This window comes from Scleropages formosus, chromosome 1, assembly GCF_900964775.1.
Source record: "Scleropages formosus chromosome 1, fSclFor1.1, whole genome shotgun sequence".
In the NCBI taxonomy this organism is placed as follows: Eukaryota; Metazoa; Chordata; class Actinopteri; order Osteoglossiformes; family Osteoglossidae; genus Scleropages; species Scleropages formosus.
The window spans coordinates 8,077,648-8,105,445 of record NC_041806.1 but is presented as its reverse complement, the minus strand read 5'-3'; the positions used below and the strand labels follow the sequence as shown (position 1 = coordinate 8,105,445).

General features: G+C 40.0%; 1 protein-coding gene across 1 annotated transcript; it reads left to right on the top strand.

Moving 5' to 3' along the window:
* The first annotated feature begins 133 nt into the window (after positions 1-133).
* LOC108930438 (scavenger receptor cysteine-rich type 1 protein M160) lies at positions 134-24,160 on the top strand. The gene is made up of 15 exons (XM_029255005.1): positions 134-203; positions 9,172-9,492; positions 12,263-12,496; positions 15,590-15,889; positions 16,350-16,463; positions 17,785-18,081; positions 18,304-18,588; positions 18,993-19,283; positions 19,418-19,705; positions 21,070-21,348; positions 21,550-21,678; positions 22,396-22,497; positions 22,672-22,722; positions 23,584-23,742; positions 24,015-24,160. The coding sequence occupies exons 1-15, from the start codon at positions 134-136 to the stop codon at positions 24,158-24,160; spliced, it is 3,066 nt and encodes a 1,021-aa protein (XP_029110838.1).
* The last annotated feature ends 3,638 nt before the right edge of the window (positions 24,161-27,798 follow it).

Here is a 27,798-nt window from a genome sequence, read left to right as displayed (position 1 = left end):
ATTGCAGCATGTCATCGAGTTAGTCTCAGTATACAGATTGCATTCAGGAACATGTTTGCAGACTTGGACTGAGAGCATGAAAGAAAATCGATGCTTTTGAACGTTTCTGGGTTTTGTGGAGAGTCCATCAGCGATGACGAAGGAGCAGGGAGTGTCTGGAGAACCAACTCAGTCCAAATCAACAGTTGTGATGTCCGACATCAGTGAGGGCTCCTGATTGGTACAAATTCCCAAGTGTTGTCATGAACAATTACAAGCTGAAAGGATTTGTGTGCATGAAACCTAATTGGATTAGCATCCCCTTCATTTATTCAAAACACACATCGTTTATTGAAAAAAATATTTAATCATATTTATTCACAGCATATAATACAGCTACAACAATGTTGCATGGTGTTTTAATCAAGAAACAGATATTCTTCAAAATCTACATTAGGACAATTTTTACATTATATAATACTTCTCCGTAATGGCTATTCCACATATATATTGTCATAAAGCAATGCGTAATTACGAACTCCATTTCAGCCTCCTTCATACAGGGAAATATTAAAACTGTGAGTCTCGTAACTTTGCGCCTGGAAGTAAAAACAAGTATTGCATGTGAACATCCTGTAAATCAGTCAGCACCTCTTCCAAAGTAAAATTAAAACATGGTCTGAGGATAACCAAACGGCAACGCTTGGACGAAACATGGTTAAGTGCTCCTCCTTCTTGTCAACGATTTCACAGCTAATCCTTTTTTTCTGCGAAAAGCAGTGCTGTGGAAGATGGCCTTTTTTCTTGCATTGAGTCTCACTTTACATTTCTGGGATGTCGTTTTTTTTTTTTTTTCCTAAATCCAAAGGGAAGTGCTTGTAATGTTGGCCTGTAATGTTGCGAAGTGTGATCTGTGGGCCTGGATCCAAGAAATATTGCAACCAAGCCTCACGGTTTCAGTGTTTTCTTCCTGATGTAACACAATTTGCCATTTAAAAATAGTCAGAAAGAAGCACTGAGTCACCAAAGAAATCGTGAAAAATAATAAAATACGTCGTAATAATGTTCCATAGACTATATTGCAGAATTAGATTAGAAATTTAATAAATAATAGGTTGGGATGCCGTGGCGCAGCGGGCTTGGCCAGGTTCTGTTCCCCGGTGGGTCTGGGGTTTGAGTCCTGCTTGGGGTGCCTTGCGATGGACTGGCGTCCCGTCCTGGGTGTGTCCCCTCCCCCTCCAGCCTTGCGCCCTGTGCTGTTGAGTTAGGCTCTGGCTTGCTGTGACCCTGCTCAGGACAAGCGGTTTCAAATCGTGTGTGTATGTAAATAATAGGTTAAATAATAATAAAAAAAATGGCAGATACAGCATTCTGCTGAACATGTCCTGATTATTCTATAGCTGGAAGTGTAGTGGTTAGAGCAACTGCCTTTAAAACAGCATTGCAGGTTTGAATCCACCTCTGGCTGCAGGACCTCTGAGTAAAATACTTAACCTGAAATTACCCAGCTGCATGAATGGGTAAGTAGCTTAATATCGTAAGGTGCTCGGGAGAAAAGTATGTGATGAATGAAAAAATATAAATCAAACTGTTGTTTGTTTGTAAATGCATGTAAAATAGCAGTGAACTTACTGCATCAGAAGCTCCTAATACATTCATAGCTGTCAAGTTATATAATGCAGAGCTTGTATTTTCAGTTAATTAACAACACACCATCATCTTCTGCATTTCCAAGAAGCAAAATAATACCATAATAATACAGTAACAAGGGCTCTATCGGACACAGAGGACTTGGTAGTCAGCTCAGCATGAAAAAAACAATACTAATTACAACAGGTATAAAAACTGGTTACAATGTACCGTGCAAAGATACTGCTGACCAGGAACATTCAAAATTCATCTGGAGTGTAAGAAATGTGTACAGACTGACTTGCTAAAGTGCTGGCAGATATCCATGCTGGGTTGTGGAGTTCATGAAAAAAAAAGGAAAAGTATTTATCTGATGAAGTCTGCAGATTTTTGCTTCTCGAAACATCCAGGTACGAGGACTGTGGCCATTACTTGTTCTGTTTTTGTGTTGTAAAATTGCGAATGGTTTTGCAAACTTAAAATTCTACTGAAGTGTTAATAATGGTTAACAGGAGTATTATAGCAGCAACGCTGAAGTGAAGTGAGTTTATGACTTTTTATTCCTTAAGTAATCTTAACCTTGATGAAACTTAGTCTTTATTAACTGAATCATGTCAATAATATATATACAATCGTTTTTCCTATGTACGCTGTTAGGGATGCTTAGCTCCCTTCATGTTTTAAAATTCTTTTCCATGATAATGATAAATTAACCCTCGCTTTTCCAGTGACTACAGGTTGCCCCTAGCAAGGTTATTACTAATCTGAAATTAATCTTTTTTTTTTAAATAAAAAAGTAATTTGCATTCACTCTGTGACGTGGTTTACTCAGTATGACATCGCGAAGTTCTATTAAATGGCAAAATTGCGCTGCATTAAATCAGCAGGCTGCAGTATCACAGTGCAGTTCTCTACAAGGTCCGCGATTACAGTTCCCACCAACCGAACAGTTCCAGCGCGACAGATGACCGTCTGCTGTAATCTCAAGGACGCGGTGAGATCCGCTTGCACTTGCACAGCAGCCTCGGCGAATCTGACACATCTAATTATGTTGTTAATGTCACAGCAATTTTTTTTTTTTTTTTTCACCACTATTAGTCCACTGAAATGGCCCAGCAGCTTCTATAGGGCTGCTTTGTTTCTCTGACACCAAGATAAATGCAAGCTTAAAAAGGGAAGTGCTAACAAATGACCATTAGTGAGAGTATGGAAATCCCATCTGCCAGGCTAGCAGCACCTTTACGATCTCTGGACTTCATCCTAGATCCTGGACAAGCTAATTGTTTCATTTTATTTTTGTTTAAAGTTCCTATCGAAAAGTTTCATCTTTGAATTCCTGTCCAAATAACACAGTAATACTAATAGAATCAGAAAGTAAAATGCTCTTGCTATATCTATTTATTGCTGCTTCCTGTCTTCATTCTTTACGAATAACGTAATGATGCATATAAAAATGGGATATGAGAATTAAAACAGCATCGCTTCAAGTTATATATATATATATAGGTTATAGATATAGATATAAGTAATAACTGTAGAAAAAGTAATGATGGATGTAAAAATGGGATATGAGAATTAATACAGCATCGCTTTAAGTTGTATAAAAAGGAATTTTATATATTTATATATATAATATTTATTTGAGGGGGCGCGGTGGCGCAGTGGGTTGGACCGCAGTCTTGCTGTCCGGTGGGTCTGGGGTTCGAGTCCCGCTTGGGGTGCCTTGCGGCGGACTGGCGTCCCATCCTGGGTGTGTCCCCTCCCCCTCTGGCCTTCCGCCCTGTGTTGCTGGGTAGGCTCCGGTCCCCTATGACCCCCTATGGGACAAGCGGTTCTGAAAATGTGTGTGTGTGTGTATTTATTTGAAAACCTTCAGGTTTAAAAGTGCTACTGTATAGTGAATTAATTCTATAACTTGATGACCTTACCATCTCAAGAGCCACCCAGAGATGCCCTCCGTCTGGACGTTGTGTATTTATCCCTTTGACGTGGCTTTGGCCTGAAGCACCCGGGCTTCTGGTGGCTCTGAGATGTGCGTGATTAAGGAGTGGCTTCTCCGAGCAGGTGGGCTCACCACAGAGCCAAGCGCTGCTGGCAGGCTGCTCACGTGTTTCCGTGTGGTGGGCAGTTGCTGTCCCACAACATGGTGAACACGTCTTGGGAGGAAGCGAGAGGTTAAGCAACACTGGCAGTGAGCTGCACGCTTGGTCAGGGGTGTGTTTGTGTGTGTGTGTGTATGTGTGTGTGTCTGATGGAACAGGTGCATAAAATAAAATAAAATAAAATAAAATAAAATGACAGCTGGTATTGTAGTGATTAGAGCTGCTGTATTTGGACCCAAAGGCTGCAAGTTCAAATCCCACCTCCAGCTTTAGTACCCTTCAGCAAGGTACTTATCTTAAATTTCTCCAGTAATAATACACAGCTGTATAAATGGGTAAATTATAGTAGGCAGATTATCATTCTAAGTCACCTTGAGGAAAAGCATGAGTAAATGTAATGCTTGCTATCCACAAGCATTACATTATCCGTGCAAATTATAAAGATCACTTGTCATTTATATATTTTTTTTCACCTACTCTTTTGTTTATTCGCGTCTTTTTTTTGACCAAGTGCATATCTGAGCCTTAAATGCATGCCAGTAGTTACAACCCTCTTCTTATTAGACTAGAATGCGAACGTTAAATTAAGACCTTGAATGTATATATTGTCCAGATAGGGTGTGAGGAAACAAAACCAAGTGACTCTTTTTTAATTTTTTTTTTTCTAGAAGGGGAGGAGTTCTAGAAGGAGAAGGTTACTGAGTCTATAGAAGTAAAAACAAGAGTGTTGTACATGGTAGTGTCCAAAGTGAAAGATCTGCCTACTCTTACATGAGAAAACCACAAGACTACCCACCTTAAATCCTGAAAATAAACGTGGCAACGCCAAAAAATCTCCTGTTTCCTAGCTAACTATGTTCAGCTAAATTAACTAACACCCCCCCCACCCCCTGCCAAAAACTGTACACACACACACAGCTTGTCCCAAGCAGGGTCACAGCAAACCAGAACCTAGCCTGGCAACACAGGGCATAAGGGATACACCCAAGACGGGATGCCAGACCGTCACAATGCACCCCAAGCAGGACTCAAACCCCAGACCCTCCAGAGAGCAGGACCCGGCCAAACCCGCTGCGCCAACGCACCCCCCTAACAAAACCATAGAAACAATAAAAGAACACAATTTACTCTATACCTACACAACTACAGACAAAGTATGGAAGTACAAGGCAGAGGAACAAACTCAACGATGCAACTCAAGTTCCAGAAGGGAGAAGAGCTCCCCCATCATGTTTGTGGGTGTGGGTATTTCTTGGAGCAGGAAGCTCCAGCACGACCAAGCTAGAACGTTGATCAAATGCATCCAGAACTTTTCAGTGGAGCCATGCATATGCATGTGTTTTCTCTTCTCACCTTGCAAAGGTCTTCAGTGTTCAGGGGGTTTGTAGTAACTCTTGGAAGCTTGAAAAGGAGCATCCACTGTTTCTCTTTGCTCTGGTTAATTCTACCTCTTCCTATACTCAGTTTACCTTGACATGTTTGTTGGGCTCTCATCAGCAAAGGCAAATAATGCAGTATGTACCCCATTTTAGGGACAATATTGTAATTGCTCTGCGAAAACACTTCAACGTGTTCAACTTCAACAAGCACTTCAAAGAACCCTTCAACGTCCCCTCTTCCGCTCTTCGGGAAATCATAACAGAACTGTACTTTAAGTATTTTCCCTTGGACTTCCAGAGGTTTTTCCTATATGCCTGTTATTTAATTCAGTTTCACAGGAATATCAAGAGATTAATTTATTTAAGCATGTTTCCAGTGTTTGCCTGAGATTTTACATGCACTCAGTTTTGTTATAATGTCGTTTGACAGAGACGCCACTTTTTCAAATTTAATCAGTATATTAATTCATTTTTAAAATATAGGTTTTGCATGAAAGAGAATTTTGAAAAGGGATCACGTGCTGCAGAGATCTTTACTTATATCATGGGAGATGCTTACGGTGATAATTAGAATCTGAATCACTTCCTTTTTGGAAAATTTTAGGTACTATCAGCTAAAGAATCATGTACCCTCATACTTTATTAGCATTAATAAAACTTGCTTTATGAAAGGTTTGCTATGAACCGTTACGAAACATCTTTGAATTGTTTGCCATGCATTTGCAAATAGACTAAGTGCTACATACATAGCCGTTGCTCATTTCATTTATTGTTTTATTGTTCTATACATATATTACGTAATTTTGGTGTTTTTATTGCTGATTCGGGTACAGTCAAGGCAACAGGTAGCATAGTGGCTAGAGATGCTTCGTGTGGACTAAAAAGATTCACGTCCAAATCCAAACTCCTGTTGCAACAGCTTTGATTCATGTTCTTAATTTGCAGTACTCCAGTAAATGTAAGCAGCTGGGTATACGATTGAACAATAATAAGCAGCTTAACACTGCAAGCTGCTTTGGCGAAAAATATCAGATAAGTAAATTTCGAGCCATCTTTTTTCTTAGATTTAATTATTCAATGTTGATGTAGCAACTGAAAAATATTTTTCATAATCAGAGAAGGTTCGCTTTTATATTATGATCTTAAAATGACATGCTGTTACTTAAATAATGTGATACTCTACAAACTGCATATCACAGTTACTCTCCGGAGCTGATGCTCATTCATATTGCACTCCTACTCTACATCTCTCTTTATCTTAGTGCAGACCTTTGATCTGTGAACATGAAGATCTTCCTGTTACTTCTGAATGCATGGGCTATCTATGGCAAGTATTTACTTTTACTCTATTTTACTATCACTACCTTTAAACAACTATTATCCATTTGTTGACAGCACTCTTATGAAAAGTGACTTACAGTTTAAACCATTTATATAGCTGGATCTTTTATTAGAGCACTATACATTTAGTAGATTGCACAACCGTTTTAAAGCAGGACCCTTCAAGAGACTTTATCTAATAATGTTAATTTAAATTTTCATGCTTTGTGGTACTCACTTGACTTGCACCTTTATTGAGGTAGTAGGAAAATAAGTCTTATGCTTCGGTAAACTTATGTTTTCTTCCATTAAATTCAGTATTGTGAATCATAGGGCAGAAATATACACAATGCACTACAGACATTCATTGAGAAGTTTGCAGCATTGCAGCTAAACATTTAAGTTCTTGCGTAAGTGCAAAGTTTATACTCAAATAAAAATAATATATTTTCCACAGTGACACTTTATTTGGTATCATTCTAAACTGCTATATGTAGATTTTTCATATCCAAAAAATAATTTGGGTGTTCTTAAATGGGTTTGTAGCCAATCAGCAGTTCTTACAAAATTTTAAAATAACTGTCTGAGATTGTATTAGGGGGTGCAGTGGCGCAGTGGGTTGGACCACAGTCCTGCTCTCCAGTGGGTCTGGGGTTCGAGTCCCGCTTGGGGTGCCTTGCGGCGGACTGGCGTCCTGTCCTGGGTGTGTCCCCTTCCCCCTCCGGCCTTACGCCCTGTGTTGCCGGGTAGGCTCCGGTTCCCCGTGACCCCGTATGGGACGAGCGGTTCTGGAAACGTGTGTGTGTGTGTGTGTCTGAGATTGTTTCATTTTTTTGAAATTCATTCTGTAATGGTTTTAGGTCATCATTAATGGCTTTATAATGATAAAATATTTAAATAACCATATGAAGTGTATTGTTAAATATTTTAGTAAACATTTTATGTGTATTTGCCAAAAAAAAAAAAAAATTGAAGTATTAACTAGGTTAATTCACGGCAATTCTGTTAAATGACAAAGTGGCCGCAGAAAAGTTCTTTGAAGATTAAATAGAAATTTTATTTTATTTTTTCTATTTACATTGAATTGGAGGGGGGCGGTGGCGCAGTGAGTTAGACCGGGTCCTGCTCTCCGGTGGGTCTGGGGTTCAAGTCCCGCTTGGGGTGCCTTGTGGCGGACTGACGTCCCGTCCTGGGTGTGTCCCCTCCCTCTCCGGCCCTACATCCTGAGTTGCTGGGTTAGACTCTGGCTCCCCGCGACCCCATCTGGGAAAAGCGGTTCAGAAAGTGTGTGTGTACATTGAATTGCTTTACATTTTTTTTGTTGATTTTTACAGTCAATTTCCAGAAAGATCTCAGCACTTAACAAGAAAGGCAATATGAAAAATATGAAAGATTAAAGAAATGCATATATCTCTTTGCTTCATCGCTTGTTGGCTCACAAATGCCAGAACATGTTATTTGGGAGCAGATGTGGATTGTTAGAAAGAAAGATTACCACTATAATTTTTTCTAAAATTAGTCCATATTTTATAACTGCCACGTGCAGTATATATGTTTGCTTTCAAATACTGCTCAACATTTAATAGTTAAATAGTATAATAATTTAAAAAATCATTAAAAATGCTAATGTAAGAAATCATTCTACAACACATTATTTTTTTTGTAATGTGGTTTATGTCAACTTATATTAAAATTGACTTTAATGTTTCCCTCTATGATTTTTCTTTTTCTGTACAGAACCATTAAGGTGGATATTTTACTACTAGTTTCAAGTTTACTATATTGTTTGCCTACTTTTATTAAAAAGTCACATGCTTTTCTCAATTTAGATTGATTATTGTTGGCCTGTATTTCAAATGTAAATGTATGCCAATAAAATTACCTCTTCTTGATTTCAAGCTTGGATAAATGTCATACTTGCAATGTGCAGTCCTTCAGTCAAAAATGTACTGTATTACAATAAAATAAAACATTTCTTGTAATATCACATTTGCTGTGAAATGGCCATCTAAAGCCTGCTTTTAAACTAGTGTCACATATAAGTTGTAATCCTCCCCCAAATTTTGCATCAAACATTTCACTGCCTTATTTTAACTATATCCCTGATAAAAACTCAGAAAGCACAACTACTAATAAAGGTTTCGAAAAGATTACTAATAAGCATTATATATATATAAATGACTATATAAATGAAATGCTACTAAATAACGAAACCATCAGTTATTAGTTAGGATTTTATATAAATGGGTATCTATTTGTGTTTGTGTTGAAGTTATTGCATTAAATTTATGGTTAATTTGTGGTTTAACTGAATGCTGAGCCTGGCAAAAATGAGCGACTTCAGTTTATCGCGGCATCAGTGAAACTACGCCGTCACCAAAGGGTACTCAGTTCAAACTCCCTATTGATATGGTAGAAGCATATTTCAGCAGGAAATGTGGTTAGCTTTTCCTGTTTAGTAGATTTTGAGGGCTGTTTCTCACAAGCTATTTCAAACGTGTTTCTTTTACATTCATTTTTTCTATTAAATCAAATGTCGCAATATTACATTTACTTTTTTGTTTTAATTGTGGCTAAATTGCAATACAGTGCACGCAGTGAAGAAAAAAAAAAAACCTGGAAATTGTTTTTCCATTTTCTTTTTCAGATTTTTCGGGCTTGTTTAGGCCTTCTGAAGAAGGTCTTCAGTTTTAAACATGAGCTCAAGTTATTAAACACTGGATTAATACTAACCGTAAGAATATTTTTTTTTCTTTCTGCAGGAACACTAAATAAACTGCGCCTGTGGGGAGGCCGGGGTCCATGTGATGGTCGTGTGGAGGTCTTCAACAATGGAGAATGGGGTGTCATCTGCAATTATAAGTGGAGCGTTGCAAATGAAAAAGTGATCTGCAGGGCGCTTGGCTGCGGGACCCGCACGGTCTCTTCAACCGAACACTCGTCCACCGATCCACCGAAGAAGGCATGGATGAACGAAATCAACTGCACCGGAGAGGAGAAGCATCTCTGGGATTGCCTGTTCAATGGCTGGGGTATCACTCCCTGTAACTATGATACTCAACACATCATCATCAACTGTTCCGGTAAGGCTAGAAGAGCTTCTTGAAATATTCCTCCTCTTATGTCTCCTGTGGAATCATGTTCTAGACCGCAGCAGCACTTTGACAGCATCTTGGTTTTTGTTGCTGGGAGGAATTGATTCATGTGCAGACCCTCATCAAAAGAGATGTACAATGATATTTCTGAATTAGTGGCATTCAGCTGATCGCTTTATCAATGGTAAAGGTATGAGATTCACTGCACTAAACTCCACTATCATTTATACCGTCATAGAGCAGAGCAGCATAACACACATGCTCGCACATACACGCACTACGGGCAGTTTGGAGTCCCCAGTTCTTGTCAGTATATATCTTTAAACTGCAGGATGAAACATATGCCAATAAGGGTAGAACATGGAAACATCACACAGAGTGAATTTTGTTCAAAGCCACACCTAAACACATCCTAGGAGCTGTAAGACAGCAGCGCTACCTGCTGAGCCATGACACCAGGTCGAAAAGTATTCATTTTGTGCATTTTTCTTCACGAGTTTTGTGTTTACTGTCTCCCAGACACTGTCTATTCATTATTATTATTATTATTATTATTATTATTATTATTATTATTATTATTATTATTATTCCTTTCAGTCAAATGTTCCAACTGATTCTTCCTTTGACACCAGAGGGATTAATTGAAGTACTTTGTGAAGGATTTGTGCTGTTCCCATGAGTGCAATCTTCTGAACTAAGTTGGTCTGGGAGCAGCAATAATAATAATAATAATAATAATAATAATAATAATAATAATAATCTATTAATTCACTGCTTTCCTAGTTTTTGTACATTAACACCTATCTAAATGAGAAAACAAAACACAAAAGTCTATGTTTCGTATTCTTACAAATCAACCAGTCTTAACCAGGCACTTATGTTGCACTGCTCTACAGATTTATTCAAAAACCTATTCAGCTTCCAATGTCTAAACTGTTTACATGTCTTTTGATATTTCTTTCATTTAACAGTGGAAATTGGTACTTGTACATTTGTACATGTGGTACTTGGTAACACTGCACTTAGTGTCACTTTTTGTCTTTGTTTTTACATCTTGGGCAATAACTTCTGCTAAAAAAATTAAAAAAGAAGAAGAAGAATTTAACAGAATTTTGGAACCTGCATATGATGTTACATTGAACCTAATTAGTTGCTGTACTTTTACACTGTTAGAAGGTACTAAACTAACCAAAGGTTTTTTTGAGTAACTTCCACACCTTTAGGCAACTGATTAACATTTTATGTAAAACTCATGATATGTTTTTTTTCAACGATAAGATTTTTTTTTAGGAAATTAAATTTATTAGTTGATTTCAAAAAGACACACTATATACCAATATTTACTCTGTTAGACAGTATGCTCCACTTCTCAAAGTTGTGTCCATTTAAAACACAGTAATTTTCAAAGAAAAAAAAATTTCTAAAATATAATACAACATATATACACACACACACATTTTCAGAACCGCATGTCCCATACGGGGTCGCGGGGAACCGGAGCCTACCCGGCAACACAGGGCGCAAGGCTGGAGGGGGAAGGGGACACACCCAGGACGGGACACCAGTCTGTTGCAAGGCACCCCAAGCGGGACTCGAACCCCAGACCCACCGGAAAGCAGGACTGTGGTCCAGCCCACTGCGCCACCGCACCCCCGCACCCCCACCCACAACATATATATCTACATAATATATACATAATAACTTTCTGAAAGAATTTTTATGCCTGCTTGCATATCATGCAGCCTACAAGAAAAAATGTACACATATCACAAGAATAACCTAAATGAATTAATAAATTGGTTCATTAAAAAGGTAAATGTTATTATTTAAAAATCCTGATTTAAAATAAAAAAATAAATAAATAACCTTTTGTAATTTTGCAGCATGCTCTTTTAAATGCATTTCATTCCAACTCCATTTTCTTTTTTATTTCATCTAGAAACAATTGTGCTGAGTCTGAGCCAGGAGTGTGCCGGTACTGTTCTGGTCACAAACTCAACATCAAAGGGCATCGATCGTGGGAAAACCTGGGGTAAGAGTGATTATTCCTTAATATTTTGGCTTTCATTAAGCAATTTTTTTTTTCACTTGCCATGCATACAATATATCGCGAATTTGCTCAGTTATTTGCAAATAAATATATGTTCTTTTTCATGCCGAAAATTGTTGAGACAGAAATAGCTACATTGTTTGTTGAACTAAAATAAATAATTCAATTGCGTAAATTGAGTTAAACTATGAAAACGTTTGGACACATTGACTGACAGTAACAAATGCAAACAAAGCTCCGAATAAACTCTCATTAAAAACCACAGTGGGTTTTATCCATGATTGTAGTGCACAGAAGAATTACAACAGTGGAATACGTGAAATTGCTGCATCAACAAATTGGAGCCAAACAATTTGTCAAGTTTTTTTTTTTTTTTAAAGTTTATTTGATGTTTTTGCTTCTTTTTCACCTGCTACGTTGCAGCTCCTTTTATCCATGAATAAACATCATGCACTGCGGTATCCTGCTGAGGCTATGTAAAAACGGTACCTACTGTGCTGTACGCAGTTTTGAGTGGTGAACAACTGACAGTGGTCAAGCAAAGTGTCACCCCATTCCTTAAAAAAACAAACATTCCATAAAATGTACAAAATATGAATGTAGTGCAGATTTATCGCAACAAAAAAATAACTGATGCAAACTCTATGTGGTCTTTCTATGCCTGTGTGACTGGGTTCCTAATTTAGTACCTTGCTCCTGGTGGTGCAGGTACCCCAGAAGCCAATGTGGTGTGCAGGGAGCTGAACTGCGGCACGTCTCGGGTCATCCCGCCACCAGGCCTTTTCGCCACCAAGGGATCCACAGCAATCACCATCCTGGGCTGTGAGGGCACGGAGAATCACCTGTGGCAGTGCAACAAGGAGATAACGGCAAGCTCCTACTTGCCCCCTAACACCACAGCTGCCGTCATCTGTTCCAGTACGCTCACGCTATCTGACCCCGGTCGGAATGGGTTTCCTCTGCTCCAGCCACATCTCAGCACAGAGAAACAGTGACACCAGGGTTCGCGTTCCTTACTGGTGACCCCATTCGGTACACTGAAAGCCACTGACCCACAAACGCAACTCTAAATTAAGCTCCAGTTTAAAAATTGAGAGAGTATGACAATAGGAATAAAACAATTCAGTACCATTGGGTTTCCTGTACTCGTTCACCCGTTTATGTGTTTTGACATTGGGTCCATCCTGAGCTCCTGCTGATATGTCCTGCAGGGCGAATGCCCCTGTCTCAGGGTGGCTGCTCTCTGTCTAGGCTAAAGCCGTCATATTTGTATATTGGTCCTGCCCAAGAACTGCATGACCTCCACTCTCACATCCCCTTTGCTTTCTGCATAATAATATTTGATCTCACCAAACAGGGCAGGAAGTGATGCAGCTGAGGCTCTGTTGCTTTGATTTGCTTGATTTATGATTATATGTGTACATGTATAACAAAAAATTAATTCTGCAGTATGATACTCAAGAGACTTCAATTTGGTGTGTGTGTTTGTGAGTGTGAATGTGTATGTGTACATATATACACGTTTCCCTCAATTAAGGGGTTAATTTGTTTTGTGAAACCACCTGATTAGGTGAATGTCTGGTGTGATGAGATTACATCAGCATTGGTTCTTGTGGAATTATATGCTTATTGGTTGCCAGATGAAAAATGCGTCACCTAAACTAATTGGAGAGGGGGCCGTGGTGGCACGGCAGATTTGGCTGGGTCCTGCTCTCTGCTGGGTCTGGGGTTTCAGTCCCGCTTGGGGTGCCTTGTGACGGACTGGCATCCCGTCCTGGGTGTGTGTAAATTTATTAGAAAACCAAAATAATGTTTTGTCGTTATGCATGACAATGGCAATGCTGACATACTTGTAACCAAAATACTTTTCGTAGCTTCTCTTTTAATGTCATATTTTGTTTCATTCATTTATTATCCACTTGTCCAGTGTAGAGTAGATCTGTTCATAGGAAAAGGATCCAATAACAGCACACCTGTGTCACGCACCTCGAATTAGTCCTCGGTTCTGCTCTCTGAAAGAAGTTGGTGTCACAATGATTTAAGTACAGATGCTCTCTGACTAACGATGGAGTTAGCTTCCAATAAACCCGTCGTAAGTGGAAAAATCGTGAATAAGAATACGGTATCGCACCTACGGAACATTATAACCTAGGCTAGCCTACCTTAAAGGTGCTCAGAACTCTTGCCATAACTTACAACTGAGCAAATTTAAGCAGGAGACACACATGGGTGTTGAGTAGATATGATGGAATGCGAAAACACAAAATAAAAAAATGCTTTCAACACAGTATCGGTCATTTACACTTGTGGTTGTTTACCGTTGTTTCCGTTATTGTTACAGTGGTTGAGTGGATGCTGCGGCTCGCTGCCATCGTCCAGCATCAGGAGAGAGTATCGTACCACATATTACAAGTGCAGGAACAGATCGAAATTCAAAATTCAAAGTACTGATTCTACCGAATGCATTTCGCTATCGTAACTTCGAAATATCGTAAGTCAAACCATCGTGAGTTGAGGCATCTGTAATGGAATTCACAGTTACATTTTTCTGCCTGAACCTCCACCTTGTAATATTGGTCTGCTTTGGTTGTCCTATTAAATTGACAGTATTCAAGAGTTGTAACTGGTTGAGAGCTGGTTGTCAGTATGACAGGAGGTTTTCTCCCATGATGCTTGTGCTAAGCATAACATTTTTGGACATGAGTTAACAAATTTATTGCATTCTGTAATTTTCTTATATTCCAATGAGTGCTTATTTTGTGTTTACGTTGTTGCTGTTCTGTTGAATGACTTCAGTGTACCGATAACCTGGGACTTATGTTGTCAGGAATCATCCACATTGTGTTGAGTGCACATGTGTGGTTGTATGGCCTGTTGCATCCTTGGACAGGATTGTGAGCATTTATTGAAGTAGAATAACTTTATGAGAACAAAAACCGCAGCTCTGCTGAATTTTTAAGTCCATTATATCGCAAAAAGGTATATATTTCCACAAAACATTGTATATCTACAATGCTGTTTCTTGGGGTAATCTGCTGTAAACGAAGGAGTTTCCTGTTTTCTTTTTCACAATTGTTCCTCCCAAAGTGATTCGCAGCGCTACGACCTTCTCCTATTAAACTGATATGACTTGAGTATCCTTATGCAGAAGGAATCGTTATTGCGTGTCTTTGAGGAAAAAACTATTATTCATATCACAGCCAGCAATTAAAAATATACAATATCTCATGATGCAAAACAGAAACCAGGCCTTCACTAATTAGCTAAGCAGCGAATCAGACGCAAAGCAGTTATTCATTGTCACAGCATTATAAAAACTCAAATAAGGTGAGCTCTTCCTAAATCAACGCACCAAGATACAAGTCTTTGAAATATCCAGAATCAGAATGGCTTCTCATTTGAATTTATATATTTCTACTTAAGTGTGAGACATGGAGACCAAATTGTATATTTAAGACAAAATACAATACTTGAGGCCTTCAACCTTTATATGTATTTATCATTTGTGTTTCCAGGTTTTCATTTCTTTATTTTAACCTTTTGCATTTCAGTAATATATTTTTACATTTTAAGTGGTGTAAGGCAACTAAATATAACTTCTTTTGAACAGATCACCACAGATTGCGCTTGACTGGTGGTGCAAACCTCTGTTCAGGGAACCTGGAGGTTGAAGTTAATGACACCTGGAAACGCGCATGCCAAACCAATTACACTGAAAAGAATCCTGATAAAATTTGCTCAGAGATGCATTGTGGTACATCTGGACTAAAGGAAAACTCATCTTGCAATGCTTCCGAAAACTTGAGTTTCACATGTTCAGGTAAGGAAGAGCACTTCACAGCTCTTGCTCTACTGTAATAAATAACTCTATGGGCTTGTAGACATGAGTGAAAATTCATTATGAAGCAAGGACACTACATGTGTCACTCCCTTCCATTTACAGCTTTTTGGCTTTACCTTGAAGCATGGGAAAGGTGGCTTTAAAAAGTGAGCGGCAGTCTATTATGTGTGAATGACATTTGTGTTTCTGTGCAGACACGGTTAAAGTGGTGCTCCTGAATGGAGCCAAAGAGAGTCGTTGCTTTGGAGCAGTTCATTTCAACAGGAATGGCATAAATGAGGCAGTGTGCTCCAATGAATGGGACATAAACGATGGATCTGCGGTTTGCAAGGAGCTGGGATGCGGCTGGCCTCTTTTGGTCTCACCGGGCGAATGGACCAGTGATGCTCACGTGAACAACGTATTCTGTTTTGGTTCAGAGTCTTCAGTCTTTCATTGCATGGCCAATTATCAAAAACCCACAGACTGTACTAAAGCCACTGTCACCTGCAGCAGTAAGCATATTATCAACAATATTTCATTCCATTATGCTATGTGTTCAAATTTGCGCATTTATTATTTATTACTCACTTCCGACTGTACTGCTGCATAGTACACGAATAGTTAATTGATTTCTACTGATTTCAGTGGATCTGCAAATTAAACATGACCTTTCCTATATGGAAGCCTAAGTTTCACTGATATTTTTTGAAAACTAAATAAAATTAGCTAGTGCCAATACGTTGCCACAGCAAAGATTAACATGTAAATTCCACTGCTGATTTTTTTATAATGCTTCACTTTTTATCACAAATGAGAAATGTTTAGACTTTTTTCCTGAAGTTTGCAATATTATAAATGATGGCTTTATCTTTTAGGAAGTTTGTGTGTATTACACATGACTGTTTCACTACGTGTTTACATTTAGGCTGTTGGAATGCTGCTTATGTAACATTAACCCTGATTCCTGCGCAGGTAGCATTGAGGTGCGTCTCGCCGATGGTGCAGGGAGATGCTCAGGCAGGGTGGAGATTTTATTTCAGGGTAAATGGATGAGTTTACCTTCAGAAGGCTGGACCATGAATGAGAGTGATGTAGTCTGTAGACAGCTGAACTGTGGCAAAGGATTAAGGATGGGCGAAGACCTCTTCAGCCATGGAACAAGGCCATTGTGGAACAGGATCGTGTCCTGTGAAAAAAATGCCTCAACAATTGCTGACTGTCTACGGAATGAAAAAAAAGCAAAAAACTTGAAACGAAACATAAAAGTAATCTGCCAGCGTAAGTGTGATTTCTGTTTTTGCCACATTAATCGTGAGAACTCTGTACTTCTGCCGTCTGGACTGACTTTGTTATTTTCCCCAATGTAGATATGCAGTGATTTTTCTGCAAACACATATAGACAAAAACTTACAAATAACAAGCTACGCATCAACCAACGGTGATATAGCCTATTTCTGTATCTCATAAAATACTATACTATGATCACCAGTAATGCATTTGCTCAAGCTGCATGTCTACGCTGCTGTTTGAAAGTTTTTTAACCCCTCGTGTCCCTTAGTTTTAGCACGAAATGGTTATTAATGAGAATCAGTCTTTCTCATGTGACATAATAGGTGTGTAATGATCAATTTCATATGTTGCTTTAGAGGAAATTGTGTGTAGTAGAAACTGTGAAGCCCAAGTTGCATTGGTTAAACCAAGTAGTAACAATGAAAAAGTAACAGAGAAAAAAATGGTATTGCAATCATGAAAGGACTTATTGTTTTTCATTCCTTATATTCTTTTTAGAACATCAAACTCTGTACCTCGAGAGTAAAGTTGCCTGCACTGGCCGAGTAGCAATCCAATCCAATGGAACAACCTTTTGGCTTGCGGCATCGGAGGAGACGTGGAATGCTCAGTCTGCCACTGTCGTGTGTAGACAAATGCAATGTGGGAATTATGGTTCCATTGACAGCGAACAATATGATGGCCAGAATGCTACATGGTGGACTCACACGTACAGGTGCTCACAGAATGAGACCTCACTGTTTGACTGTCCCAGTCGTGAGGAAAATCTTGTAAATCATAGTAAAATTGCCTTCGTCAGGTGTTCAGGTACAGCATTTGGACATGTTTAATTTAAATTCCTTCTTTCGCTAACATTTCGATAGTCCTTATGATAAGCACAAATGTGACATCAATTCTACTATATACGCATTTTATTCAGAAAAAGATATAAACTAGTATATACAAGCACGAATCGTTTACAGTACGCACATACAAGGTATACTCTTTCACTCCTTTATTTATGTCTATAACTCATGTCTTATCAATTCCAGTAAAACTCGTGTTGAAAAAATGCAATAATTTTAAATTTGTTTTGAAATGATAAGGATCACGGATAACAGAGTTCTCGGCTTCACAGGAAACGTATCTATAAGTTTGAACGGCGGGTGCTGGGGCAGGGTGATGGTGCACGCGGAGGGTAAATCTGGAGCCGTGTGTGCCGACACATGGAACAACGGCCACTCCACCGGCCTCTGCAAAAGCTTAGGCTGTGGCGTAGCAGTTGCTGAAATGAAAGGGGAGAGGATCCCTGGTGGAGTAACCATTGGCAGCATGTACTGCGTCGGAACAGACAATCTCCTCACCCAGTGCAGTTTCACACCCAACAGTGACTTGTCTTATTGCCAAGACAGGCCTGTCTATGTTACTTGTTCAGGTACTGTGATACAAGCTGTTCTTCATTTTCTTATATATATATATGTGTGTGTGTGTGTGTGTGTGTGTGAGTGAGTGTATATTTTAATTGTTTATTTTTTCAATTGTTGCAAAGAAACTGCAAAAAAATTATTTAGTGTGCTTAAAAAGACAGTGACAGAGAGTACGGTCACATTTTGATGTGTGACATCACTTTCAGCTCAGTGTTTTGTGTACCCCATAGGCAGCATAAAGCCCAGGATTCAGGACCTAAAGGAGAAATGCTCAGGCAACGTGGAGCTCTTCCACTCGGGCCACTGGTATCCAGTCTGCTCCAAGGTTCTCAGTAAAAACCTTCTCAATTGGATTTGTGAAGAGCTGCATTGTGGGACTGCTCTCCCTGGCAATGGCACTGTACTCAACACCGAGGAAACTAAAGAAGGATTTTCGATTATTACTGCCTGCGAGAGGGACAATCTCTCCATATCAGACTGCGAAATAGGAACCAAGCTTGAAAAATGCGCGCAAGGTCATGTACGTTGCTCCGGTAAGTTCCTTTGTTTTCAGTCTACGAAATGCAAACGTCTCCATTGGACCTTCTTTGTTACTTCTATCTCTGGCTTTATGACATTCTGGCTACGCTGCTGATGCTTATTTGAAAAATACACTGCTATAGACGGGGTTCAATTGCTACACGGCAATCAGCGTCTTCCCATGTTTGTGCTGTTGTTTTCGATTAATCGTAATCACTTTGTCAGAATTGCAGCTACTTCTTACCTAAAAGTCTATGAAAGAAAAGGCACCTTTTTATCCCAGTGATGTGGTGTCCTGTCATTTCCACGATATGAACAAGCATCTAAGCAATAATAGCCGTGTGTGCACGTTTTCTGCGGCTGAGCTCCAAAATGTGTTTTGCGGGACATTTTCCCACAGGGTGGGCCCGTATCATGCTGACGGACTTAAGCCCATGCGAAGGAAGGGTTTACGCATTGAATCGGAAAGAGCTGTACTCGGTGAGCGGCCAGGGTTGGGGTGACAAGGAGGTCCAGGTGCTCTGCAAGTACCTGCAATGCGGGAACCGTGTTCATCACGAGAGCAGGGAGAACAGCCTCAACCGCTGGTGGGAGCACTCGTACAACTGCAATGGCAACGAGACAAGCATCTGGCAGTGCAAGGAGACGGAGACGCCCACAGAGCGCAAGCAACTTTACATCAGATGCACAGGTATCGGGATCAGGCCTCTTGACCGTTTGTTCAAACTAAAGCGAAAGGCATTGCAATATCAAACGAAAAAGAGTAAGAAAGCACCGAGGTGGACGTGACTGCAGAGTTCAAAGATCTCCATTTCTAATTTGCAGACAACCCTGTGGTGAAATTGGTCAACACATCTGATCGCTGTTTTGGCACAGTGGAAGTAACAGCATTTGGCCAGGCACAGCCTGTCTGTGCGAACCAGTGGGATCAAGAGCACTCTCGGCTGCTGTGCCAGCAGTTAAACTGCTCTGGGGCTGTTGCTCATAAAGTCGTCAAGCCCGGTCGTCGGTTCACCGCACACTACTTTCGTTGTACTGGCAAGGAGTCCGTGCTCTGGCAGTGTGGCTCAACCCAGAGGGAGTGTAGCAGTTATGTGTCTGTGGTTTGCTCAGGTAAGAAACTGAGAACAATGTCCCTTGACTTAATCAACACATGATAGGTACACCAGCACCACAGTAGCACTCTGGGTACCACTGGTGTACGTATCATGTGTTGATTAAGAGGTGGATCATGTAGAGGTGGATGCAGCAATGTAATTTTCCACAGTATGTGCGTGTGTGTGTGTGTGTGTGTGTGTGTGTGTGTGTGTGTGTGTGTGTGTGTGTGTGTGTGTGCGCGAGAGAGAGAGAACGAGGATATGATTGCCCTGCAATGGGCAGGAATCCCATACAGGGTGTCCCCCGCCTTATACCCTTATACCCTAGGGACAGGCTCCAAAACACTACCATTGGGCAAGCAGTTATTGCGAATGGATGGATGCACCTTACCACCTAAAGGGTCTGGTCACTGCAACCAGACTGATATACACATCCACCTCTGGCTGCTTCATGGTCTCAATCAAAATGAGGTCCAGAACTGAAATTTTGCAGGTTCTCAGTCTTCAGATGGAATGAACTTCTTCTCTCACTCACAACTGCTGACTCCCTTTGTGCATTCAAAGAAGGTCTTAAAACGCATCTTGTCCCGATCCACTTTTTTCCTGACCTCCTAGCTGTTCTATAAATTTTCATCAAACAATTTGTCATGAAGAGGGGGAGCAGTGGCGCAGTGGGTTTGACCAGGTCCTGCTCTCTGGTGGGTATGGGGTCTGAGTCCCGCTTGGGGAGCCCTGCGATGGACTGGCATCCCGTCCGGGGTGTGTCCCCTCCCCCTCCAGCCTTACACCCTGTGCTGCTGGGTTGGGTTCTGGTTTGCGCGACCCTACTTGGGACAAGCAATTTTAGACAGCATGTGTGTGCATCTGTCATAATCACCTTTGTATTTCGCATTAGACTCAATTGCACAGGCAGCCACTCATGTAACGTGCACCAGTTAAAAACTGGTGTCAGACTGTGCTTCGACTGTTGTGTGTCTGCATTGGAAGCTCTACACCTTCTGTGAAATACTTGTTTATTTAACCTGAGTGCTTATGGCCCTTTGGAGAAATGTATCTGCGAAAAGGAAGAAAATGGAAATGTAAAAGGATGGATATTTTTGTTTCTCAAAATCAGTCCTCAGAGAAATATAAACGAACTCATCCAGGATGAGTCTAATATGCAAATCGCAAATATCTTCCCAAAAAACTAGCATAGATGAAATTTTCCATGCATGATATTGATATTTCTTGTGGACTTGTATCGTGGGTATTTGCACTAGGGGCCGAAGGTGAGGGGGACAGGATGCCGTTGACTTGTAAAGGGCACTGATATGATTTATAACACTTTCTCGTATAATATGCACAGCATCAACGTGCCTGTTGGTCCCTTCTCTTTTACAGACAGCATTCGACTAAAACTGTCCCAGAAATGTGGGGGGACAGTTGAAATTTTCTACGGGGGTGTATGGGAACCCGTGTGCCCGGAGCCGAATATGCCGAGTCAACAGATCTGCTCTGAGCTGGACTGTGGAAAAGCGATAAGTCACACGCCGAAAGTGATTCCAAAAGCAAGACTGCTCAACATATCTCTGGAGTGCACTGGCAGAGAGACGTACATCAAGCACTGCGTCCGCAAGACGGGCTGTGAAAGGAAGACGCTGGGACAGGTTTACTGTGGAAGTAAGACCATCCGCCGGGCCAATATTACAACAGCAATGTTACACATGATTTCTGCACCATGATGAACACGCTTGGTAATCCAATCTAACAAGCAATAATCAAAAAGCAATAATAACCACTTTGTCCTGAGAATCTCTAGAATGTAAAAAGGAAAGGATGAAGTAGTCCAATACTAAGACAATCCCCCATGTCTGATTGCAGAGTACGTTCCTGAAACGGAACGTGCGGTCCCAGTCGGCACAATTGTGGGAGTTGTGCTGGGTCTGCTGCTTATGACTGTGACAGCTGTGCTGATATTCTGGCAATGGAGGCGCAAAAGATCCAGCAGATGTGAGGGAAAAACTGGTCACATCATTTGTACTTTTGTACAGATTTGCATGGGGTGTATAATATCTGTACTAACAATGTGGCACATGTGCCTTCTGCCACACCACGGGATTCCTGAGTCATCATCATGAAGCTTAATCCAGAGGAAATGAACATTTCTCCATTGCGCAACTCTGGTTGCCGGCACTGACCCACCGTTACCCCTTATATTAAGCTGTTTATGTTCGTATTTAACGTTAAAATCTTGATTTTTCTTCACTGCGACGGTGACTGTTTCATTCTCCCAGCAGAGGGCACCCATCACGTGCTTTCTTGTGACATGAGCTAACTTCAAGTTACCCTGCTTTTACATTTACGTTTGCGTTCGGTCGTGCAGCAGACGCTTTTCTCCAAAGCGACGTACATCTCAGAGAAAAAATAACCAAGAGTGCGTTACATCCACAGAAGAGATTTGGATGCAGACACGTGATTCTAGAATACAGTCAGTTTGTCACGTACCGCATTATGAACCAGTATACATCACACACGTAGCTGCATCGAGGTTCATCCATTTTTCATCAATATCATTTAAAAAAAAAAAGAAACATAAGCACAAGTTCATAATAAACTTAAGAAATTGGAGGGGAGTATTGTTCAATGACAAACTTTTTTTTCATTGTTAGAGACAACATCAAAAATACCAAAATGCTTTGACTAATGTAAATTATAATTTTTCTGCAGTGAGGCGAGTAGCTAGAAACGCATCCATCTTTGATAGCGGTGAGTATGAAGATGTCGAGCCCAACGTGTGTGAGATGCTTGCCCCGGAGGTGAAAAGCTCAGGTACACTATGTTACTACAGCAGTGTCCATCTCTGTACTGACGCCAAGTGAAAACTTGTGCGTTTTTACCTTTTAAATTTTTTATTTTTTTTTGTAAAAGCATACTGAGCGCGCTCTTTTGTACTTGTAATTGCTCTAATGCTTATGAAAATTTCCCATCTTAACCAAATGCTAGATGAACTACCTGCAGCTCGCCTTGAGCTGGCCTCTCGCGTCCTTCCCGGAGGTAGGCAAATAATTTTGCATGTATCCTTTTAAGTACATTAAAATGGTTTAAATTTTGGAGGCTGCGTGCACTGAAGGACTTTGAAAATGCTTACAAAAAACACCTTGTTATGTTAACTTCACTGCAGGCAGAAAATACACTATTTCTGCACACCTGGTGTGTTAGTCGCCTGTATCGTGGTTAAAACAGACTACTGCTGGAATTAAAAACATTAGGACATAATAATGCATGAGCAGAATAATGAAATAATGGGTGAACATTAAATCTAAGCAGAGTTTCTTTGCTAGGGCTTCTCCTTTGCTTGCAGTTAGTCATGAGAACAATCAAACAACGAAAATAAAGTTTAACCTACTGATATATAGCACATCTTTGATGTACTGAGAGATACAACAGGGGGTATTGTCTCCAGGTTCTTGAAATAAAATGCACATTTGTTGCTCATCTCATTTCGCAGGGGGTGCGGCGGCACAGCGGGCTTGGTCAGGTCCTGCTCTCTGGTGGGTCTGGGGTTCAAGCCCCGCTTGGGGTGCCTTGTGACAGACTGGCATCCCGTTCCGTGTGTGTGTCCTCCCCCTCCAGCCTTGCACCCTGTGTTGCTGGGTTAGGCTCTGGCTCGTCGCGACCCAGCTTGGGACAAGCGCTTTCAGACTGTGTGTGATCGTGATCTCATTTTGCCCATTTACAATGAAAAAAATTATCTGTCACGCCCCCAGAACATTTTAGTTTTAGAATTTCGGAAGCCGTCTATGAAACGGCATTCCAAAGCCAAGCTGTAAGCTTAATGTAGGTAATTTAATTATTATTTATTGTCAGGTCACAGGTCCACTTTCTTCACTTTCTTTTTATTGCCCTCCATTGCAGAAAGTGATGCGGATTGGAATAATAGGCAAGACAGTGTGTCCTCCTCCCAGTCAGAGTACGATGACATTGAGAACAAAGCAAGGGACTCCGATGAACTGATGGAAAAAGAAGGGCATAGTTCCTCTAACCAGAACCCTGCAATGGAAAATGAAATCAATGGTAAAGCAGTTTCACCAGTTTAATTGTATTTTACTCAAGTTGCGTTCCCCAGTGCCAGAAAAGTGCCAGAAGGCAAATGTCAAATTCATTGCTGCCTCTCACTTCCACTTTTTACTTATAGAGTTGTCTTTTATGCACTTAAGTCTTACATTGTAACAAAACGTATTTGTGCAGCTGCCCTACATGCAAAGGATTTAAGTCTTATAATTTAAAATGAATGCATGAAATTGATATTTAATTCCTTGTACGTACCGGACGCCCCTTTTATTTAGGCTTGCCAGGACCAGCACCTGAAGTCATCGAGGAGGACTATGATGACATCACAACGTCCCCTGTTGTCAAGGAGCCACCTGTTGCCCAAGGCATGGGGAACTGTGAGACTGGTGGTGATGAAGAATACATACAGCCTATCGAATAAGAATGAACACCGAGAATGGGATTTCTTCGTCTCAGCTGCCTTTACAGTGGAAACAGCCCAGCTGTGTGTCTTGGAAGTGTCTCAGAGCAGTGACAACTGTACTGAAAAAGCTCCAGGCGGTGCTGGGAAAACACCGCGTGAAAGCAGACCACTGTCCATCCTCATTAATTTTGGACTGTTGTGTCCAGGGTTATCCGACTTAGAAGTAACCAAACAATTTAAATTATATTTTAATTGCATTTTCATTAAAGGGCCATATGTATGCACTGTAAAACAATGATGCAAACACATAATACCCGAGTGAAACAAGTGAAAAAACATTATTTGACAGCATGGTTATTTACAAAGTGGATAATACTGAGTATGTACTGTAGCTGGGGATGTACATATATACAGTAATTTTATACAGTATTCAGCAGACACTTGAGCCGCTGTAATTTCTATCTTATCTATTAATTGAGTTTTCTTATATTCTCTATATGGTACTTTAAATTTGTTGAGCGAAAAAAGGACTATATTTTGGAAAATATTTGCTAGTCATTCGCAGAGAGTAAAAATAAGTAACCTCTATATACAAACTTAATTAGAGGCTCTACGTTTATTTTTTAGATTTAATTAAAGAAACACCTGGTGTTTCCAAATGCCATTTACAACTAAGCTGCCTTTCCATGAACAGTGAATCCGATGTCCACTCAGCCAAGACCGGTCATTGTGATCCATTGTCCTCGCGACAATGTCATCTGTCAGCGTGAGTCTCTTTTCAAAGGCAACAGTCCTTTTTATTCCTTTCTCATTCCTTAGTTATTTGTTGAGTTTCAGTTTGGTGTTTTTTATTGTTTTTTTTTTTTTTTTTAGATCACAAAGTAATTGTCCCACTTCCCTTTTTATGTAGTTATTTCTATACACAGAATTACACATTATATATATATATATATATATATATATATATATATATATATATATATATACCATTTGCATTGCTATCACCCCTTCCTTTCATATTTTCCTTCACTCTTTGAGCGAGGAAAAATAAAACACTGACACTCATTGTAGCAACTCAGTAATTAAGACATTGATGTTTGTTGTTATTTGTACCATTTCTTCTGAGGACTTCATTTTTTTTTCTATGATTTTATAATTCATTGGCTTAAATAATTATTTTTGCATATAATTGTTTTCATAGACAGAAATAAATGTAATAGGTTTTAAGATTTTTCAGTTGTAATTCATTAGTATCTTTAAAACCTTTGGTTTGCAAAGTTTTGTCTAGACCATAATGTTGTTTTATTGTATTGCTTATTACTGTGCTCCATGTATTAGTTTCAAGCTGCAAGTTTTGTTGCATTATGAAAAGCTGAAAAAAAAATCATCAATGTTGTCTTCTATCTCGTATGATCCAGAAAAAAAAAAAAAAAACTTCAGCTAAATAATTAAAAAAAATCATCATAAATATGATTGTGATGACCATCAACATTATGGAAAACATCAACAAGGGCATACAATTTTCTTAAATCCTGCAAACTCTTTTACTGTTTTATTTTATGCTAACTGTTTCATGCTTTTTATCACTTCTGTCATATTATAATAGTTTTTCTCCACGGTGTGGGGGAGTTCTCTCTAAATCTTAATAAAAAAAACATAAGAATGTGATAATTTAGAACATTAATATTTTGTGTGCAGGTAAAAGAAAAAAACTGAATGCGAATACACTCAAAAAAATTAAAGTGAACTGTAAAAGTCTGGTGACTTTAAAATTAAAAGCTTTTTAACGTATTAGCGTATTATCCAATGCCACCCCCAAGAACCAGCACTGTCCATTCATGCTCCTTCACCTTCTACTGGGAAGTTGCTTCCATGCTGTCCATCAAACTGTATGATGTCTCTGCCTCTATAGTTTGATATACAGCACGTGATGCAGTTTTCCACAATGCTCGGTGTCACATTGTGATTATTACACGAAATCAGTATCACAAAAATCTTTTCTGGGTTCAAGCATCGTGTGAGCGAATTCAGTAGTGTTAAGTTGCTCCTCTGGTCTCTGGATATCAGGTCAGTTAATGATCTTCAGCGATGCCGGAAGTACGAGTGAGCTTGTGAAGGCAGCTTGTGAACATTTGCTGTCTCATTTAGTTCACTCTGCGGTGGCAAGAAACGACATACTTCTTCTGAATTGTGTTTGGGTTATAGATACTTTCAGAGGGAGAGTCTGGTGGAGTTGTTTTACTTTTATTTCTATTTGTTATTCTATATAAAATAATGAATTATAGTTTATCAAAGTATTTCAGAGAAGTGTGTGTGTAGATAGTAGTGTAGTGGTTAATGCTGTTGCCTTGTAATTAACAGACCTGCACTGAGATCTCAGTACATCTCATGAAGGTAAGTACCTTTGGACAGATCACCGTAAGATGCCCTGACTATGTAAGTTAGTAACTACAGGTGATTTTGTTATTCTTTAGTCCTTCTGTTGTAAGTTGAATTGGAGAAGGAATGAACGAATTCTGTAAGTTGAGTTGGAGAAAGAATGAACGAATTCTTCTGAAAGACCTATTTACGTACGGAAGAACGAAACAACAACCGGGTTTACCTCGCGGAACAAAGAATTCGAGTGGACAAAATGAAAACTCTGTTAACCATGTTGTTGAAGATTATTTCTTTAAAGAAGATGTTCCAGAAACAAATGTATTCAGAAACTTCCATATATGTAAAAATACACCAGTAAGACAGTTAATTGACAGAAAAGTATGAAAGCCTGGCTTGACTGGATCTGTACCATGTTATGCAAGCCTTTTCAGCAGCTCCGTTTTAGCAGGAGTTACCCAATGGCTAATCTCTTCAAAGGGTCACAAGATATACCAGCAGGGGCTAATTTGCAGGTCATGCTCCTCGTGTGATATGTAAACACAACACCCCAGCAACCTCATCTTCATCCACAGTTGCACTCATGAACGAGGTGCAGGGTTAAAGTGTCTCAAGGGTCATACAGAAATAGCAGTGTCCACATGCCAGTGCAATGGTCAGGGGACCACCGGTTCACTTCGACATTACCTTCTACTCCCAGGAGACATCAGGCAGCTAACAATCTGTAGAAACGCTGCTCTCGCATTGGACTAGCTTTTATGGACACCGATTAGCAGATGGCTGCTGAGGAATTCTGCTAGGGATGCAAATGTCGTAGTCCCAGAAGAAGCTTTGCTTCTGTACCCTTGAGCAAATTTAATTTATTGGGATTCCTTCAGTCAAAATGCCAAGCTGTTTAAACGTGTGGAACTGAACATTGTAAACACTGTAAACTGCTTTCAGAAAAGGTTTCCATTGAGTCAAGCTTAATGTACTATAGAGTCCAGAGCTGCATCTCTGCCTGGTATGGAAGCTGCTCAGCCTAGCATCGTAAAGAACTGCAGAGGGTGGTGAAGTCGGCACAGCTCATCACTGGCTGTGAACTTCCCAGCATCCAGGACGTATACGCAGCCCGATGCCTTAAGACGGCCAGGGCTATCCTTAAGGCCCCTAGTCATCCTGGTCACACACTATTTTCTGCCGTCTGATAAACATTGGAAATTTATCAAATCACAATCAAACCTGACCGGACAGATAGCTTCTGCCTACAGGCTGTTAGACTCCTGAACAGTCAAGTAGCA